The 18,986-nt window shown below is 43.7% G+C and overlaps 1 protein-coding gene across 1 annotated transcript; it reads right to left on the reverse strand.

Annotated features, from left to right (window-relative positions):
* Positions 1-4,507: 4,507 nt before the first annotated feature.
* LOC142201127 (polyadenylate-binding protein 1-like) lies at positions 4,508-15,853 on the reverse strand. Its single transcript, XM_075271953.1, has 14 exons — positions 15,661-15,853; positions 13,022-13,215; positions 12,835-12,950; positions 11,301-11,437; positions 11,117-11,211; positions 9,888-10,025; positions 9,706-9,801; positions 9,140-9,409; positions 8,818-8,893; positions 8,002-8,112; positions 5,920-6,065; positions 5,537-5,597; positions 5,321-5,451; positions 4,508-4,600 (listed from the first exon to the last, which is right to left on the reverse strand). Exons 1-14 carry the CDS (start codon positions 15,851-15,853, stop codon positions 4,508-4,510), a joined length of 1,857 nt encoding a protein of 618 aa, XP_075128054.1.
* Between the last annotated feature and the right edge of the window lie 3,133 nt (positions 15,854-18,986).

The raw sequence follows: 18,986 nt of genomic DNA on the forward strand, positions 1-18,986 counted from the left end.
CCATTTAGAATAATGGTATATGTTATGCAGCAGAGGGACCTTTGGGGACCCCTATGGGTCCTGACCCCACACTATATTGATTGGAGACCCAGAGGAGGATACAAACATAAAAAACAATGTTACTTACCTCTCCTGGGCTCCGGTGCACTCCCCCACAGATCTCTTCAATGTTGGACCAGAAGTCACCTGACCCAGGCCTCAGCACATAATGATGCTGGCCTGGGCCACGTGACGTCTGTGACGTCACCAAACAGGCCTGAAGCCTGCTGGAGCACAGGAGTGGTAAGTAAGGGTGCATGCACACTACGTAACGCCGGGCGTGTATGAGAGCCGTACACGCCGGCGTTACAGCAGGGCTGCCGAGCACTTCCCATTCACTTCAATGGGAGCGCTCGTAAACGCCGCTGTTACGAGCGCTCCCATTGAAGTGAATGGGAAGTGTTCGGCAGTCTGCTGTAATGCCGGCGTGTACGGCTCTCATACATGCCCGGCGTTACTCAGTGTGCATGCACCCTTAGTGTGTTTTTTTATGTTCCCTCACCTCCCCTGAGACTCCAACCATTATACTCTGGGGTCTGAAAAAAACCCAGAGTATAAAGATAGCAGTGTATATGGAGTTTGCGGGTCCGCGGCCTCACTTAGTGATCCCCACTCCTGATCACAGCCACCTCCGCAGAAGAGGAAGTGCAGGTGGCCATGAGCAGGGATCAGTAAGTAAATAGGGCCCATTACCTGCTGGGATTACTCCATCAAGTAACGGTCTATTAAAAAAAAAAAAAACATCAAGGACCCTGCGGGCCCCCTAATGTCCCAGGCCGTGTGACTGCCGCAACTGATGCTAAAGGCTGCGGACGAAAAAGCCTTTCTCGGCTACCAATTTCAGGTGGACACTACAATGGGGTCTCCTGCGTAGAGTCCAACGCAAATGTAAACATAGCCTCAGGCAATAGCGGACTAGAGATACATTCAGCAGTCACACATGCATACCCTGACTGCCTGCACTGCCTTCAGCAACAAGAGCAGAAGATATGGAGGATACCAAGTAAGTAAGGGCTAGTTCACACTGATTTTTTTGGCAGTGGATTTTGACGGGGAATCCGTCTAAAAATTCGCCTGTCAAAACGGCTCCCATTGACTTCAATGAGAGCTGCTGGCTTCTTTTTTTCCGCTAGCTAGTAGCAGAAAAAAGAAGCGAGATGACCTATCTTGCCGCGGATTCTGCGGTGTGAGACTCCCTCCCAATTAGGTCCATTCATTTGGGCCTAATTCAGAGCGGGATGCCATGACGGGATACCGGTGCACTGCATCAGCATTCCATCGTGGCTAGCCGCGTGGTATGTTCACATGCAGAATCTATTTTCCGCCATGTGAACATACCCTAACAGGAATTCAGTGATCGCAAAAATGAATCTAAAAATATTTTCCTTTGAGTAAGTTCTAGTGTTTCAGCCACCACGCTAGGTCTTTCATAGTTGGACCTGCAGATAGACTGGTGTCTTATGATTCGTTAAGGCAGATTTATTAAGCCCCTACACAACTTTGTGGCATTAAAAAGTTGCAAACCTTAGATCTGCACTGTGGGTGTTGTTTTTCATGTAGGCACAAGGACTGCACTGATCTGTAATCACAGGTGTGGACCCCGGGTTAGGCATTACAGCTCTGTAATATGTAGCTGCCTCTTTATCAAGGGACCAAAGGTAATTGGACAATTATCTCAAACACTATTTAATGAGCTATTCCCTCATTATTCCATTATCAATTAAGCAGATAAGAGGTGTGTGGTTGAGTCCAGGTATGGTATTTGTATTTGGAAGCTGTTGCTGTGAACCCATAACATGCGGTGAAAGGAGCTCTAAATTGAAGTGAAACGGAACATCATTAAGCTGAAAAAAAGAAGAAATCCATAAGAGAGATAGCAGAAAGGTTAGGCTCAGTTCACATCTGCGTTCGGTATTGCATTCGGGGATTCCGCTTGGGGAACCCCTAAGCGGAATACTGAACTCATTGACAAGCGGTGAGCAATGAAAGCACATGGACTCCATAAACTATAATGGGATCCGTGTGTTTTCTGCGCGTTGTCCGCACAAGTCATGTGGAGAGGAAAATAGTTTATGAAGTACTTTTCTCTCCGCATGTTTCGTGTGGACACCGCGCAGAAAACACACGGACCACATTATAGTCTATGAGGTCCGTGTGCTTCATAAGCTCACCACTTGTCAGTGTGTTCGGTATTCCTCAAGCAGACTCCCCATATGGAATATCGAACGCAGATGTGAACCTGGTCTTATGCTTGGCGAAATCAACAGTTTGCTACATTATAGTAAAAAAAAAAAAAAAGAGCAGTGGTGAGTTGGGGAACTCAAAATGGCCTTTATTACAGTAGTGGATGATCGCAGATTCCTTTCCATGGTGAAGAAAAATCCCACAATTTACAACATTTATCCAAGTGAAGAACACTCTCCAGGAAGTAGATGTATCAGTATCTAAGTCTACCATAAAGAGAAGATAGGGGGGCAACACGGTGGCTCAGTGGTTAGCACTGCATCCCACCCGGAACAACATCTGCAAGGAGTTTGTATGTTCTCCCCGTGTTTGCGTGGATTTCCTCCCATTCCACAAAGACATACTGATAGGGAAAAATGTACCTTGTGATCCCTATATGGGGCTCAAAGTCTACATGAAAAAAAAAAAAAAAAGCGAAGACAAATACAGAGGGTTCACAACAAGGTGCAGACCATTCATCATCCTAGAAGGCCAACTTAGATTTTGCCAAAAAAAACATCTAAAGAACCAAGCCCATTTATGGAACAGCAATCTTTAGTCAGATGAAACTAAAATGAAACTATACCAGAATGTTGGGAAGAAGAAAGTATTCAAACGTCAAAAACTCTTAATACAAAGCATATCACTTCCTCTGTCCAACATGGTGGAGGCTGCATGATGACATGGGCGTGCATGTAATTACTGTAGTGTTCTTTGATGATGTGACAGAAGCAGTCGGATGAATTCTGAAGCGTACAGGGATAGATTTTTTTCAGATTCAATCAAATGCTGCAAGATTGTTTGGACAGTGCTTCACAGTACAGATGGAAAGTGACTCAAAACATACTGCGAAGGCAACACAGGATTCTTCTAAGGAAAAGAAGTGGAATATTCTGCAATAGCTGAGTCATTTGCCAGATCTCCAACCCATGCAATGCTGAGCAGGGAGCTGTGACTGCATCTTGACCAAGAAGGAGAACCTATCCGCTAAAAATTGATTACCTGTGGACACCATAGACTAGAATGGGGTTCGTGTGGTGTCCGTGCGGAAAAGTCCTCCGTGCAAGAATCTGTGGCGGAGTCTCCTACAGAGACTCCAACTTGGTGCTGCCAAGACAGAGAAACACCTTGACCAAGGGTGTCCCTTTGAAACTTACAAGTGGTTGTAGATCACTTCTTTGGATAGAATCTGTCCTATAGGCAATAGGATGCCCTATGTGCTTCTGTGAGTTGCTCTGAGAGCCATTTTGAGACTGTAACCCCTAAGCTGTGTGCCTGCTAGAGATGTATAACCGCTATATTGTGTACTATCTAGAGACCCATAGCGGGTGTGTAGGAACAGTTGTTACAGGACTGTACCCTGGACCAAACTCACTATCACTACAGTATGGTTCTTGGCGCAAGAAATAACAACTACGGAACTGATTTCTTTATACAATTTACATTTCTTTGTACAAAATTCTTTAAGATTCGTTAAATAAATAAAAAAATACACAATTTGAAAAATATTAAAATATACCTTTTTACATATTAAAATATATTTTTACATATTAAAATTTTAAACTTTTTTACATATTAAAATATTATACTTTTACATATTAAAATTTTAAAACTTTTTTACATATTAAAATATTATACTTTTACATATTAAAATTTTAAACTTTTTTACATATTAAAATATTATACTTTTTGCATTATTTGGTTCTGTAAGTTCTATAAATAATAGGGTAAGTGTAGGTAGTGGTTACATATAATAAGAAACATTATAGTTACCCATATTTCTGGCTGCAGCTTTCATCGCCAGTCCGCAGCACTAGGATATCTTTATTTGGCTGTAGCGGGAAGACGTCCATATACTCAGGTCACCGCTACCTCTTGGCGGTCTCTTGCCATATAACTGCTGAAGCCGGTGGTGGCTGCGGCGCTGGTCTGTGTATAGGGTCATCTTCACTGCAGCCATGTAAACATATACCAGCGCTGGAAGCGGCAGCCAGGACAGGCAAGCGTCTTTTTTCTATTTTGCACCCCTCTCTACACTTGCCCTATATTTCTATAACTTATTGTCCAGGTATAATAATTTATAATCTATTGCTGCAGGTCGCGTCTATCCTAAAACTAAAGGCTATAAATTATCCTCAACATAGTAAAAGTCTTCCTTAACCTACAATTATACATTTGCCCTCAAAACCATTAAGACTATGAAGAGCAAGGTAAACTTTATAAGACTCAGAAAATAAATAGCATGTCAGACGGCGGCCACGACAGCGGTATTGTTAAAGACTCGGTGCTCCACTTGTGTAGTCTGATACTCTTGAAAGACAGCGACAGCTTCATCAACCTGAAATAAGAGCGTGCATGTTAACGCCATAGGGGAGAGTTCTCACTTCGGATTTTGATGCTGAATTTGTCAAGCAGAAAATTTCAGTTTCGGGAATTTGAAGCAGGTGAGTTCTTCTCGACAACAACCAATGTTGGATTTTGATGTGGAATTTGGAGAAGAGTGCCACTGTATGTTGCCTTTATTGGCCAGGGGCAAATTCCAAAGGTGGATTTTTGTGACAAATTTCACGTTCAATTGTGCTTCAAATTCCTTGAAAAGTTTTTTTTCCGTCTCCCATTCATTTCAATGGGAGTTCTCAGGCCGAATTCGCCTGTCAAATTCCTATGTGTGAACATTAACTGTAGCAGAGTAACAGATACAGACAGAGCGCCCTCTATCTGTGTCCGTTCCCATTGACTCTCATGTATACAATATATTGGACACTTTCTTCCATCATATTTATTTACTTCAGTAACAGAAGAAGGGTCCTGTATACACAACTTTTTCTTCCATCAGAAAAGTAAAAAAAAAAAACGTCAGAAGAAAACCTCCAGCACACTTTTTACATTGGAGTGATTGCAGACGGACACCAGACTTAGTGGGCTCCATCTGCTTCTGTCATTGAATGTCCGTTGCTCTTATCCTGTGATGGTAGAGAGCAATGGACATTACATAAGAGTAGTGTGAACCCACCCTAAGAAAGTATACATCACACTGCCCATAAAATGATGTCTATACCTTGGAGCGCAGATATTCAGGTGACTCAAGCATGTAGAAAACCTCAGAATTGTCCAGTTCCAGCAGCATCCCGGTGACCTTTGCAGCTAGCACAGGATGCATGGCTTCAATCAGAGGGAAGAGGCGCTCGCCTAAAAATCAAAGAAGACACTTATGTCATGTCTTATGTTCTTTCCCATTGCATATAACATGGCAGCATTCTGCAGCTTTACATACCCAGCATTTGCTTCTGGTCTACTGGAGGGGCAGCCGATGCTTCTTCAGGAAAGACTGAGGGCTGTAGGCAAACAATGCAGAAGATACAGAAAAGTATTAACTGAGAAGGAACATGTACATATAAGTCACAGAAGATATTACAGACAGGGGCCACATGGTGGCTCAGTGGTTAGTACTGCAGCCTTGCAGCGCCGGAGTCCTGGTGTTCAAATCTCACCAAGGGCAATAAACCATCTGCAAGGAGTTTGTATGTTCTCCCCGTGTTTGCATGGATTTCCATCCCATATTCCAAAGACATACTGATAGGGAAAAATGTACATTGTGAGCTCTATGTGGGGCTCACAATCTACATAAAAAAGAAGATATTACAGACAAATGCTTACCTGCTGTACAGCAACCTGTGGCTGCATTGTGAACTGCTGCTGATACACTGGAGCTGGGTACGGATACTGAGGAACAGGGCAAACTGGAGGAGCTGCAGCAGCAACATGTATGGACTGGGAATCCATTGCTGGTTGTGGGATATTTGCTGCAAGAAACAGTTACAAAACTTTATTTAAAAAAATGCACAAAATGTATAATCACATCAAAATACACAGGCAATGCACACAGTGACGTCACAGTACAGGGATAATACGCACAGTGATGTCACAGTACAGAGATAATACACACAGTGATGTCACAGTACAGGGATAATACACACAGTGATGTCACAGTACAGAATAATACACACAGTGATGTCACAGTACAGGGATAATACACACAGTGATGTCACAGTACAGGGATAATACGCACAGTGATGTCACAGTACAGGGATAATACGCACAGTGATGTCACAGTACAGGGATAATACGCACAGTGATGTCACAGTACAGGGATAATACGCACAGTGACGTCACAGTACAGGGATAATACGCACAGTGATGTCACAGTACAGGGATAATACGCACAGTGACGTCACAGTACAGGGATAATACGCACAGTGATGTCACAGTACAGGGATAATACACACAGTGATGTCACAGTACAGGGATAATACACACTGTGATGTCACAGTACAGGGATAATACACACAGTGATGTCACAGTACAGGGATAATACACACAGTGATGTCACAGTACAGGGATAATACACACAGTGATGTCACAGTACAGAGATAATACACACAGTGATGTCACAGTACAGAGATAATACACACATTGATGTCACAGTACAGAGATAATACACACAGTGATGTCACAGTACAGGGATAATACACACAGTGATTTCACAGTACAGAGATAATACGCACAGTGATGTCACAGTACAGGGATAATACACACTGTGATGTCACAGTACAGGATAATACATACAGTGATGTCACAGTACAGGGATAATACACACAGTGATGTCACAGTACAGAGATAATACACACAGTGATGTCACAGTACAGGGATAATATACACAGTGATGTCACAGTACAGAGATAATACACACAGTGATGTCACAGTACAGGGATATTGTATACAGTGATGACACAACACAGGGATAATACACGCAGTGATGTCACAGTACAGGATAATACACACAGTGATGTCACAGTACAGGGATAATACACACAGTGATGTCACAGTACAGGGATAATACACACAGTGATGTCACAGTACAGGGATAATACACACAGTGATGTCACAGTACAGGGATAATACACACAGTGATGTCACAGTACAGGGATAATACACACAGTGATGTCACAGTACAGGGATAATACACACAGTGATGTCACTTTACACTGATAATGTATACAGTGATGTCACAGTACAGGGATAATACACACAGTGATGTCACTTTACACTGATAATGTATACAGTGATGTCACAGTACAGGAGTACTGGGAAATATTTGTGAGGACTTACATTACTAACGACAGTCTTCAAAGCAGGAACTTTCTAAGATCAGATAATCAGCAATGATGTCCTTATTGTAGCAGGGATATCTTCTGATACATGTAGTGTCCTTGCCTGATATACCAGCAACAATAAGAAAATCATAGCTGTGTTCCTGACAAGTCCCAGACCATAGAAAGTTCATTGGCAACCGATCAAGACAACAGATGTCACCACTAAAATAGTAGAGAAAATCTTTAAAAAAAAAAAAAACTCAACAGAATTTTTAACTACTTATATTAGCAAAAATGTTTAACTTTTAATTATATACAAATATAGATAGTTATATTCATGGGAATACTCCTTTAAGGCTAGGTTCACATCTGTGATTGTAAGTCCATTCTTTTGTTGTGTCATGGGAACAGAAGAACAGACTGAACTTTAAAAATGGATCTAATGAGCTGGACTAGCGGATCCCGGCGGACCCCATTGACTATAATGGGATCTGTTGGGTACCCGCTATGTTCATCATTTGAGCAAAAAAGTCCTGAGATTTTGGACAGATTCTCGGACGCAGATACCATTAATGTCACCACTTACCTAAACTCTGAAATGGTACAACATGGTGGGCAGAAGGAGCCGGACTAATGGTGCTGTACGCCGATAGGCTGGGAGCGGATAGTCTGATAGTCGTTGGACCATTCTGGAAAGCTGTAGGAAGGTAAATGGATAATTCAGCTTATTAAAGGGAGTCCATCAGCAGTAATTGTTTTTATTCTGGTTTACCCTAAACTAGTAAGTACTACACTCAGGCTGCCCATAGTTTGTAGGCCGCAGGTCTATTGTGACTGGAAAGTGGTGGGGCAGGAAGCCTATGGGATCCTCTTCTCCCCAATTCTGTAATCCGGCTTAATTTTTAACAGCCAGATCGGCAGATTTAGGAAGAACTGGCTCATCCCACCTCTGCACTCAGATGACAGCCCCATCCCTGATGTGTTGGAGATCCCCTATCGGGGGGTGGTATAGCGGGTTTTGGCACCGAGAGTGACGCAGGGAGCCGCGTCACTCTCAGGTCAAAACCCGCCTGCCACGACTGTCGCCCCCCCCCGGAGTCGGCTCAAATGAATGGGCAGAATCTGGAGGTTGCTGCTGCTGCGGCTCTTTCAGCCGCGGAATCCGCCTGAAGAAAGGGCAGCCCGCTTCTTCTCCATAGGCCACCATTGTGAGGGGGCGGATTATTACGTGGATTACGTGCCATAATCCGCCCCCTCTGTGCCCATGTGAACAGGCCCTAAGAAAACTGTAACGTCTATATAATCTGTTAATAGAAAATACATTTCTAAAAGACTAAGTTATAGACCATGTGCACACTGTACATTTATAGGACACCCCATTGTCACAATGCATTGGACGCACCTTGTGTTGTCCAGCTGGGATTCTGCATTGCCTGTGGTGTCTGTCCAACGGGATAATATGTGGCATGGTTCTGGGCCTAAAGATAAAAACAAGGATTTAAAGGGGTTGTGTAGAGTCAAAAGTTAAGACATGGCTGTTTTCTTCCACAAACGGTATCACACCTATCCATAGGTTGTAAGTGTTATTGCAACTCAACCCTATTCTCTTTAACAGAAGTGAGCTGCAATGCCAGAAACAACCTGTGGTCTGATATGGCACTGTTTCTGTAAGAAACCACGTTTTTCTAATCTACTTTGTACAGATTTATGATCTGCAGGCCTACCTGTGTAGGTGCCATTACATATCTGGTTGGCGGTGGTGGCTGGTAAGGATTAGTGACTGGATTTGGTGCCATTCGGATATGATGCATCTTTTGCATAAACTGTGCAGCCAGATTAGCTTGGCGGTCCTTCTTGCGCTGTGCCAAGGCAACGTACAAGGGCTTGGAGGCTATAATCCTACCGTTCATGTCTGTCACAGCTTTGGCTGCTTCCTTCGGGGAGGAAAAGCAGACGAAACCGAACCCTTTGCTGCGTGCACCATCCATCATAACCTGAAATATTAGATCATAGTAAAATCCCTGCCGTCCTCACAGACTAAGGGAGACTTACAAGGAGTGCCCCAGTGGATACTACTACTACTTCCACCATCCACACTGCAGGCGCCTTCAGCACTCGGTCCACCAATCCCTGTGGAGTACTGGAGGACTAGTGGAGACAACCACCAGGAGCACAATCATGACTGACTACGACTTCCAGACTCCCTTCAAGGAAGCATAGATAACATATCCTCACCCAAGGGCGTTCACATTGGTTGATGTAAAGTTTAGAAGATACAACCTGAGCTCACCTTGGCACTGGTGATGGTACCAAAGGTGCAAAATGCTTGATGCAGTTGCCTGTCATCAATGCAATCTGCAAGATTTTTAATGTAGAGATTGACGCCCTGAAACAAGAAAATACTGATTAGAAACCTGAAAATTTTCTCCAATACTAAGGTAAATCACACAGAAGTGAAGTGACATCACTGACCTGAGACCTGATGATGCGTTCTTGCCTTATGTGCTCAGACTTCCTTCTAAGTTCAGCTTGTCTTTCTGACTTCTTCTGGGCTCTTCCAACATAAATGGGCTTACCATTCACGTTCTTACCGTTCATTTCACCCACGGCCTTATGGAATTACGAAGAAGGTTATTCAGTCCCAAAGGAATTGTCATAAATTCTTGATACATGTTGGCCCCACCTTTGGGACCCACACCTATCACTGTAAGTGGATACTGCCAACCATATAGGGCTCACAATCTACATTTTTCCCTATTAGTATGTCTTTGGAGTGTGGGAGGAAATCCATGCAAACACAGGTAGAACATACAAGCTCCTTGCAGACGGTGTCCTTAGCAGGATTCAAATCCAGGACTCCAGCATTGCAAGGCTGCAGTGCTAACCACTGAGACACCATGCTGGCCGTTAAAGGGGTAGGGGTCCAACACCCTGCTCCAATCTCTGTTTAGTGGTGGAACCAAGTCAGTGCAGTTTAGTTCCCATTCGAGTGAATAGGAGCTAATCTGTAGTAACCTGGTCTGACCACTACACAGAGAACGGAGCTATCTGCTTCCTGCTCCATTCTCTGCGTAACAGCTGCTGATTGATGGGGGTGACAGGTAATGAACCCCACGAATCTAAAACTGATGACTTAAATCATAAATATAGGTCAACAATATTTTTAACCCATAGAACGCACGTAGGCTAAGGCCTCATGTAGTGAGCCTCAGCGAAAAAGCGATGCCGGAAAAAAACGTGGTTTCCTCTGTGGAATTTCTGCTTCCGTTATGCCTATAGGGAAACTGCCGGTATTTTCTTAGGTATAATTGACATATGATTCTCAAAATTGCAACATTTTTGGAAACCACAATGTATCCACTGCACGTATTTTTCGGCAGTATGTCTAATGAATTCCATCCACTATGAAGTGACTGTAGAACGCCACGTTTTTTTGTTTTTTTTGTCATGGCATTTACATGACATGGGGTCCCCGGCCTTGTTGGCTGAGCAAAATGAACTCAATAGGATTGGCCGACCGTCAAATGTGGCTGAAGGCTTCCTGGTGTTTCCCCGATTACAGATATTGGGGTAGAAGAGGATGAGGTTGTTGGAGTTCAACATGCCTGAGCTTTGGTTCTAAAAGACGACAAGGCATTGCCAGCTATCTAATGTGTATGGCCAGCGGTAGAAAGGATAACATTTCTAAGTCTCTATCTCACTTTTAGGGCATCCTCATGTTTCTCAAAGTTGACGAAGCCAAATCCCTTGGATTTTCCACTTTCGTCCACCATAACTTTAACGCTCATTGTAGGTCCTGAAACGAGATTATAGCCCACCTTCAAAAAGGAGACATAAGGCTAAGAAATATATCAGGCTAAAAATGGCGTCACGCTGAATCTTTACCAAATGAGCTAAATAATTCCTTGAGCCGTTCATCATCCATATTTTCCCCAAAGTTCTTGATGTAGACATTCGTGAACATGGCTCTGGCGACAGTCTCAGGTTCTCGTTCTTTGCGGGACTTGAAATGTCCGATGAACCTTTACAGAAAATACAAAAAAAATTGTTGAGCATGGCAAGAAATTTTCATAGGGTTGCCTTACCCCAAATCTACTTTCAAAAGTGGTCACCAGGACAATGAGATGTTAATCCCGGGCCGCAAGGCCAGGCCTTGCTGGGGAAGTCACAGCCAGGCAATTCCAGGAATGAATGTGTCCTAGAAATAATCAACCACCCCCACACTTTACTAGCTTTGGCAATGCCAAATATCTATTTGGACGTGCCAATAAAGCTTGTTTGATTTGATTACTTTACTACTTATCACATTGTACTACACCTCGGCACACTACACTAACATTTCTTATCCTATTCTATCCTTCCTAGTCTATTCCACAGATTCTGACCCCATCTAGAAGTTACCCTGCACTTAGTATATGCATAATCACAGGAGATTATACAGAGAACATACAAACTCCGTGCAGATGTTGTCCTTGGCAGGATTTGAACCCAGGACTCCAGTGCGACAAGGCTACAGTGCTGCCAACTGAGCCAAAGTACTGTCCTCAGACTGAACCATTTTCTATCACTATCTGTCACTGCTTTGTTTATAGACATACAACTGGCATTTGTAGTGTTTTTCCAGTAATTCTGCTACATATAGAGGTCACAGACATATCCTCGTGGGCTTCATCTATGGAACCATTATTGAACCAGTGCATGAGATTTCCCATTTAGCAGGAATTGTGGCTGATATACCTTATACTGTATATATAGTTGAAACATTGTATTTAAAATTTTTTTTTTATTAACGGTTATGTTTTATGTTATCCTTATAGTCTAACCTCTAACAGTAATGCCAGTACAATGTCAGGAAGGGGTTAATATTAGAGGGAATACTGTTCATTCTGAAGAGGTAGGGGGTCACACGGAAGAGGAAGGAAAGCAAAGTCCCACGCCACTTCCGGTAATCTGTCTTAGTATCTCTACTGCTAGAGACAGATTTTACATGACAATAGTCAGTAGACAGTAAATTAAAGGGAAGGTAACTGTCACGTCGGTGTCTGTGCCCAAACCACAGAAGACGGAATGCAGCATGCACCTCTATGGGCTAGTTCACATGGGGGCAAGGAGGCGGAATTTGACAGCGGATTTCGCCTAAATATCCACCTCCATACAATGGTGGTCTATGGAGACCACTAGCATTCTTTTTTGCAACATGCCGCTAGCAGAAAAAAGAAGCGAGCTGCCCTTTCTTCAGGCGGATTCCACGGTTCGCTGAGCCGCGGCTTCCGCCTGACGGCACCAACCTCCGGAGTCGGCCCATTCATTTGAGCCGACTCCGGAGGGGGTAGTCACGACCGTGACGGTCATGGCAGGTGGGTTTTGACCCGAGAGTGACGCGACTCTCTGGTTTCGTATCAAGTGAAATTCTACTTACACTTTCTGTTCATTTAAGAGCATTCCATTCAAGGAATTAATGGCGGTCTGGGCCGATTCCTGGGTCTCAAAATGGACGAACCCATAGCCTTTAGATCCATTTTCATCACACGCGACCTGTAATACCTCGTATTAATAAATGATAGTATTACTACACGGACACGTTCTATATATCGACGTTGACTTACCTTACATGACAAGATATTGCCGAAGGATGAAAATGTATCATATAGCAATTTACTGTCAATAGATTTTTCCAGGTTTTTGATAAAAATATTGCCAACCCCGCTCTTTCTTAGGGATGGGTCACGCTGGCACCACATAAGGCGCATTGGTCTGCCCTTCATGTCTTCAAAGTTCATTGTATCCAGAACACGTTCCGCTTTTGGAAAAAAAAGGGGAAAAATGTTTGCTGACAAAGGGGTAAGAACAGCAAAGAAGTAAAAGAAGCGAAACCTACTGATCCCTCTATCCAAGCACAGTGGTGACCTACCTGAGCCAGTGATAGACTCTCCAAAAATTCAGGTTTTAAGAGGGACTAGAGAGTAGAGACCAGCAGGGAGTGGTGGAGGATCATTGAAGTCTCTTTTATCTGTTTACTATGGAACTCTTTCCAAAAATTTTCTGTGCCAAAGAACCCTTAAACTCTATGTATGCCATCTGCATCCTTGGCAGACAGCATGCATATCCGTTCCAATGTATTCATTCAGATATCCTAAGATTTATGACCGCTATAAAGGCATATTAAAGAGGGCTATAAGATACTGATGGAATCATAGACATGGGTTAGACCCAAATATGTCAAATCGTACATTTTTTTTTTACAAAAAACTAAAACGGCAGCCATGACATCCATTGCAGGACAATATTGTACTCCGGGGTCTCTTCAGATATGTGGAGGCCCAAAAAACCCCTCACCTCTTTGGGGCCTCCTTGTGGTATCATGTGTTCTCCTGGTGACGTAATTTGCTCAGGGATCACATCATGCTCAATGTACTCATGTGACCACGGGTGTATGACGTCACCGAGGAGGCCGAGAGAGAGCACTAGATGCCACAAAGAGGCCCAAAAGAGGTGCAGGTAGGTGAGTATAAGTGGTTTTATTTTGTTCACCTCTCCTGGGCCTACACTGATTTTATGTCTTGTTCAACCCAAAACAAATCTGGAGCCCGAGCCAGCTGTACCCTAAACAAATCTTGAGAGGTTCACCTATCTCTATTGACTCAGGGGTTACCCATTTCAGAACAGCTTTCCCATTCATTACAACCACTAAGGCCTCTTTGTTTGACCTCAACCCTAGAAAGGTTCCTTATAGATTGCAATACACTTCCAGCAGGTCTTGAAGATCAGTAGCTATATAAGTGAAAAGCACAGGGACGCCGGCAGAATAAGAAGATGTCACAATGTGGAGAAGCACTGCCTGGCTTCGGTGCCTGCTGCTCCATCTTGCTCTTATCTGTATTCAGGTTGTACAATACATGAAGATACTGAAGGTAGGTCTGAGCTCAGTTCTGCTTCAGGTGCTCCTTGGAGAGGTCACTTACTCCACACTGGATCAATAGAGCCTACACCCATAAAGATACATCCAAGCATACCAATTTTGTGCTGCAAATTTTCAACCTCAAATTTTGCAGCATGTCCGCTTTTCCCATGGAATTGACCCTACACCATGCAAAGTGTGAAATATCGCAGTATAAATTGATATACCGTATATACTCGAGTATAAGCCGAATTTTTCAACACAGTTTTTGTACTGAAAAAGCCCCCCTCGGCTTATACTCAAGTCAATAAGATTTCCCAGTTTTTTGTGGTAAAATTAGGGGCCTCGGCTTATATTTGGGTCGGCTTATACTCGAGTATATACGGTATATGGATTTAAAATCCACACGTCACCCAACATGTGAGATTTTTGAAGATTATTTGTTAAAATCTGTAATGTATCTGCTTCATGTGGGCATAACCGAGACTGAAGGGGAAAGGGAACCAGTTTACATTGCTCCAAAATTTGACCATATACATTAGGTAAGTTGGAGGTCATGTGACTGATCATTTCTGTCAACCATCAATTACCGCGATGACCGATCAGGAGGGACAGTATAGATATAAAAATCTAAGCAAATTGGCAAATGTTCGGAAGGATTCAGCAACTATGCCAAAAACTTCTATATTCTAGATTTCAAACTGGATATTTTTTCCATTGGCAAAAGCTTGTTTATGATATTTTTGGGGAAAAAATTATATTTGGCCCATTCTAATCCCAAATCTTATGTGTATGGTCATCATTAGGATCCATATTGGAAAATCTGGTCTGTGCATCAGCTGAATTTCCTGTTACAAACCTGGTCTGGAGATGGGACTCCTTACATTGTAGTGATCTATGATGCCAGGAGTCCCTGCACGCACCTTCATTGTCCTGCACCATATACAGTACAGGAGAGTAGAGATGAGAGGAGACTCTCGGCTTGTAGATGACTACAATGGAAGGAGATTGAAGTGGAAAATACCCGGGCCTTAGTGCAGACAACTGCCTGTAGCAAAAAGGATCAGTTCATAACCAATACAACTTCTTTGACCACTGAAAATACGAATAAAGAAATTCAACACTCAATTCTTTGCAATGTATTTAATAATGTGGACTTTAAGGCTAGGTTCACATTTACGCCCATTGTTGGGGTCCACCGGGAGACCTGAACGACGGACAGCCTGTCGCCCTAAACAGCAGTTACCCGCGTCCTGGTCTTTTCTCTCCATCTACGGAGAAGCCGACGCAGAAGTGAACCTAGCCTAACCCTGACATGTTTTCCTACACATATAGTCTCATACATACCATCTGCCGACTGCTGGAAGTTGACATAACCGTAGCCCAGAGACTGACGGGTGATCTTGTCTCGGCATACTCGGATTGACAATATGTTACCGGCAGGACCAAACTTCTCATACAGCATGGACTCTGTCACCTCGGGCAGGAGGTCCCCCACATACAGGGATGCTGCATTATAGTTGAGAGCACTAGCAGGCATGGCGTATTTCACTAAACTATGAAGAAAACACATGGATCACTGCAGGAAAGACAGATATACAACATAGCAGTCACACTATAAAGAACTGGTGCTGTAGTCCTTGGTTAAGCAGCAATTGGAGCATTTTGATATTTCCCCCAAATGTGCTTTTCACTGGAAATCAGGTCCCATAATGTGAGAACCAAAATGAAAAAAACAAAAAACAAAGCTGCTTTCTTCTATTACTCTTGGCCAATGGTTGTGTGCAATATTGTAACTCGACTCTATATTAAGCTGCAGTACTGCACACAAACAGAGGTCAAGAGTGGCGCTGTTTTGATATGGTAGAAACCATGTGTGCCTTATCTTACATAACAAATAGATGACTGCTCCCAAGTAGAGATGAGCGAACCCATTCAGATCAAACCGGATTCAAGATGAATTTTCCAAAAGTTTTGGTCTCAGATCGAAGGTGAATCTTTTTGGGGTTTGTCACTCATGACTCACTATAATAAGTAGAGGCCCAGGGGTGGTGTGGCAATATAAGAAACCGTTATACTCACCTCTCCTGGGCATTCTCGCCTCTGGTGACCCCTCAGTGTACTTTTCTGGCCTCCTGCCTGATGTTGTGCACCTCGGGGTCACCACTGAAGCCTGTGACTGGGCCTCAGCGGTTACGATGCAGACGCAAGTGCGGCACATGAGATTGCAGTAAGGATGTCCAAGAGATGTCAGGTATAACCGTCCCCGGGGCCTCCACTATTAACAGCACCTTCGCTTCATACTGATCAAGGTTTGCCCAAATCTAACTGGACGGTGAACCATCAAAGTGAATCTTGGATTCTAAGAGGAGTCAGAATCTTTTTGGGAATGTGAGGATCAGGAGCTGTAGATTCAGCGAAACCTGCTTGTAAGAGGCCCTACATTACAGGATATATCTGACTGAGTGTACCCCGATTTGGATGTCAGTGACCTTAGGGTATAATTTTACAATTCCTACCAGGATATATGTAAGTTGTGCTGCGTTCAGACTAGTAAAATAAGCCCAATTTGATCTTTCTGCTCCAGGTTACCTTACCTCTACCTCTTCAGGTAACGGCTTCTGTTAAACTGTCGCCAGAGTTGAGTTCCCGCACGGCTGTGTGAGCCTTGCCAGCTGGTGCCCATGTCAGGCCAGGGCAGTTACTAACACTGTGAGCAATACTCCATGAAATAAAATAGATTTCATTACCTAAAACTCTACACCTATGTTTAGTTTGTCAATAATGTACAATTTGTTATCAACTTTTATATTGTAAAACTCAATGGCACTGAATGTGAAGGATCTGAGCGGTCAATGACGTCAATGCTTTAACTTTGCACGAGGGTGTAGTTGCTGCAATTCACCAACACTCATCCACATGCTGCAAAAAATTTGCTAGCGGCGATCTGTAGTACTACAAAGCTCAGCCATATGCATGTCAATTATCCATGGATTTCAACCTTTGCACCTTGATATTTAGTTTGGTTGCTGCAGTTTACATCTTCACCACTAGATGCCCACATTGCATCACAGAAGTCAGACTCAAGCATATCTATAAGGAAGTCATTTTCCAATACCAAATGGACAATCTCTGGCACAGATCAGCTGCATTGGCAGCCTGCAGGTGCTGGAAGCGGCTACACTGGACAGGGAATCCAAAGACTTTACCCCAATTGCATGTGCTGTAGGACATCTAGAATGAGACCCCTTACAGATGACAAAGTATTATATTATTACATAATGTAATGGCTGCTATATTGTAACATTGTGTGCTTTCCTCCACAGTACTGACCTACTTTCTGCTCCTCTGATGCACACACTGAGGTTTACATATTATGCAAGTACACAGATTTTTGGAATTCACCTATTGGTGTGTGTCACATATTTTGGCACATGGCCAGTTTGGCTAGAAAATGTGCCCCTTCCTCCATGTTATAATTCCCGAACTACTTCTGGGGAAAGTGGATGAGTTACACCAGGAAACTTGACTAAGTTAGACTTGAAATTTAAGTTCCTGTTAATTTTGGCATGTGGATTCCTGGGCAGCGGGCAGTTTAGGCCCATTCATTTTCCTGCATCGGCATCCCAAGCGGCAACAACAGAATGAAATTAAGAGGAATTACGCTTCATTTTCCAACAAGACTTTACTATGGATGACCTATCCCTTGGACATAAGCAGTGCCCGTTTCAGAGTAGCATAGCCCTTTGAACTGCTAAGGCTGGGTTCACACTACGGCCGCGGTCTACCCCGGGGAAACAGGACAGCATGCAGGCCGCTCAGCATTAAAACCCCTTCATTTCAATAGGTTTTTGAAGATAACAGCCGGTGTTCGTATGCGGCCTTTCTGCATGGACACAAGTCCTGTATGTAGGGCATAAAAATTTAACAAGAATGACTTTTCCCACTGGTCACCAAGGTGCGCCACTACAATGCCAATAGGGGAATTTACTAACATTTATGTCAGTTTTATGCATGTATGTAGTACTCCAATGACTGCAGTAGTAGGTCTCATCACAGATGGAGACAACAGAGTACAGAGGCTTAAACCAGGATTTTGTGGATGTCAGCGGAACCACCTCAGGATTAATGCTGGGAAGGACAAGGACATGCTGGTGGACTTTTAAGTGCTCCAAATCTGGACATCCAGGGGACAGGCATTGAGAGAGTCAAGACCTGTAAGTACCTGGGTGTGCTCCTCAATAAGCTGGACTGATCACCTGGATGTGCTGCACAGAAAGGGCAGTGGTAGACTCTACCTGCTCAGGAGGCTGAGGGCCTTCGGAGTCCAGGGGACACTTCTTAGGGCCTTTTTCAACTCTGTGGTAGCAGCCGCCATGTTCTTTGGATTGGCCTGCTGAGGGAGTAGCATATCAACCAGGGACAGAAATAGACTTGACAGGCTGGTTAGAATCCCCCTGGACCCAGTACAGGTGGTGGGTGACAGAAGGATACTGTCCATGGTGAGCTCCATGCTGGAGAACAAATCCCACCCCATGAATTAGACCTTGATGGCACTTGGCAGCACTGTCTGTGACCAACCGCTTCACCCCAAGTGTGAGAAGGAGCGCTATCGTAGGTCCTTCCTCCCAACCACGGTCAGGTCACAATCTACATCAGACCGAGCGAAGATC

The sequence above is a fragment of the Leptodactylus fuscus genome, chromosome 4, assembly GCF_031893055.1.
Source record: "Leptodactylus fuscus isolate aLepFus1 chromosome 4, aLepFus1.hap2, whole genome shotgun sequence".
NCBI lineage: Eukaryota > Metazoa > Chordata > Amphibia > Anura > Leptodactylidae > Leptodactylus > Leptodactylus fuscus.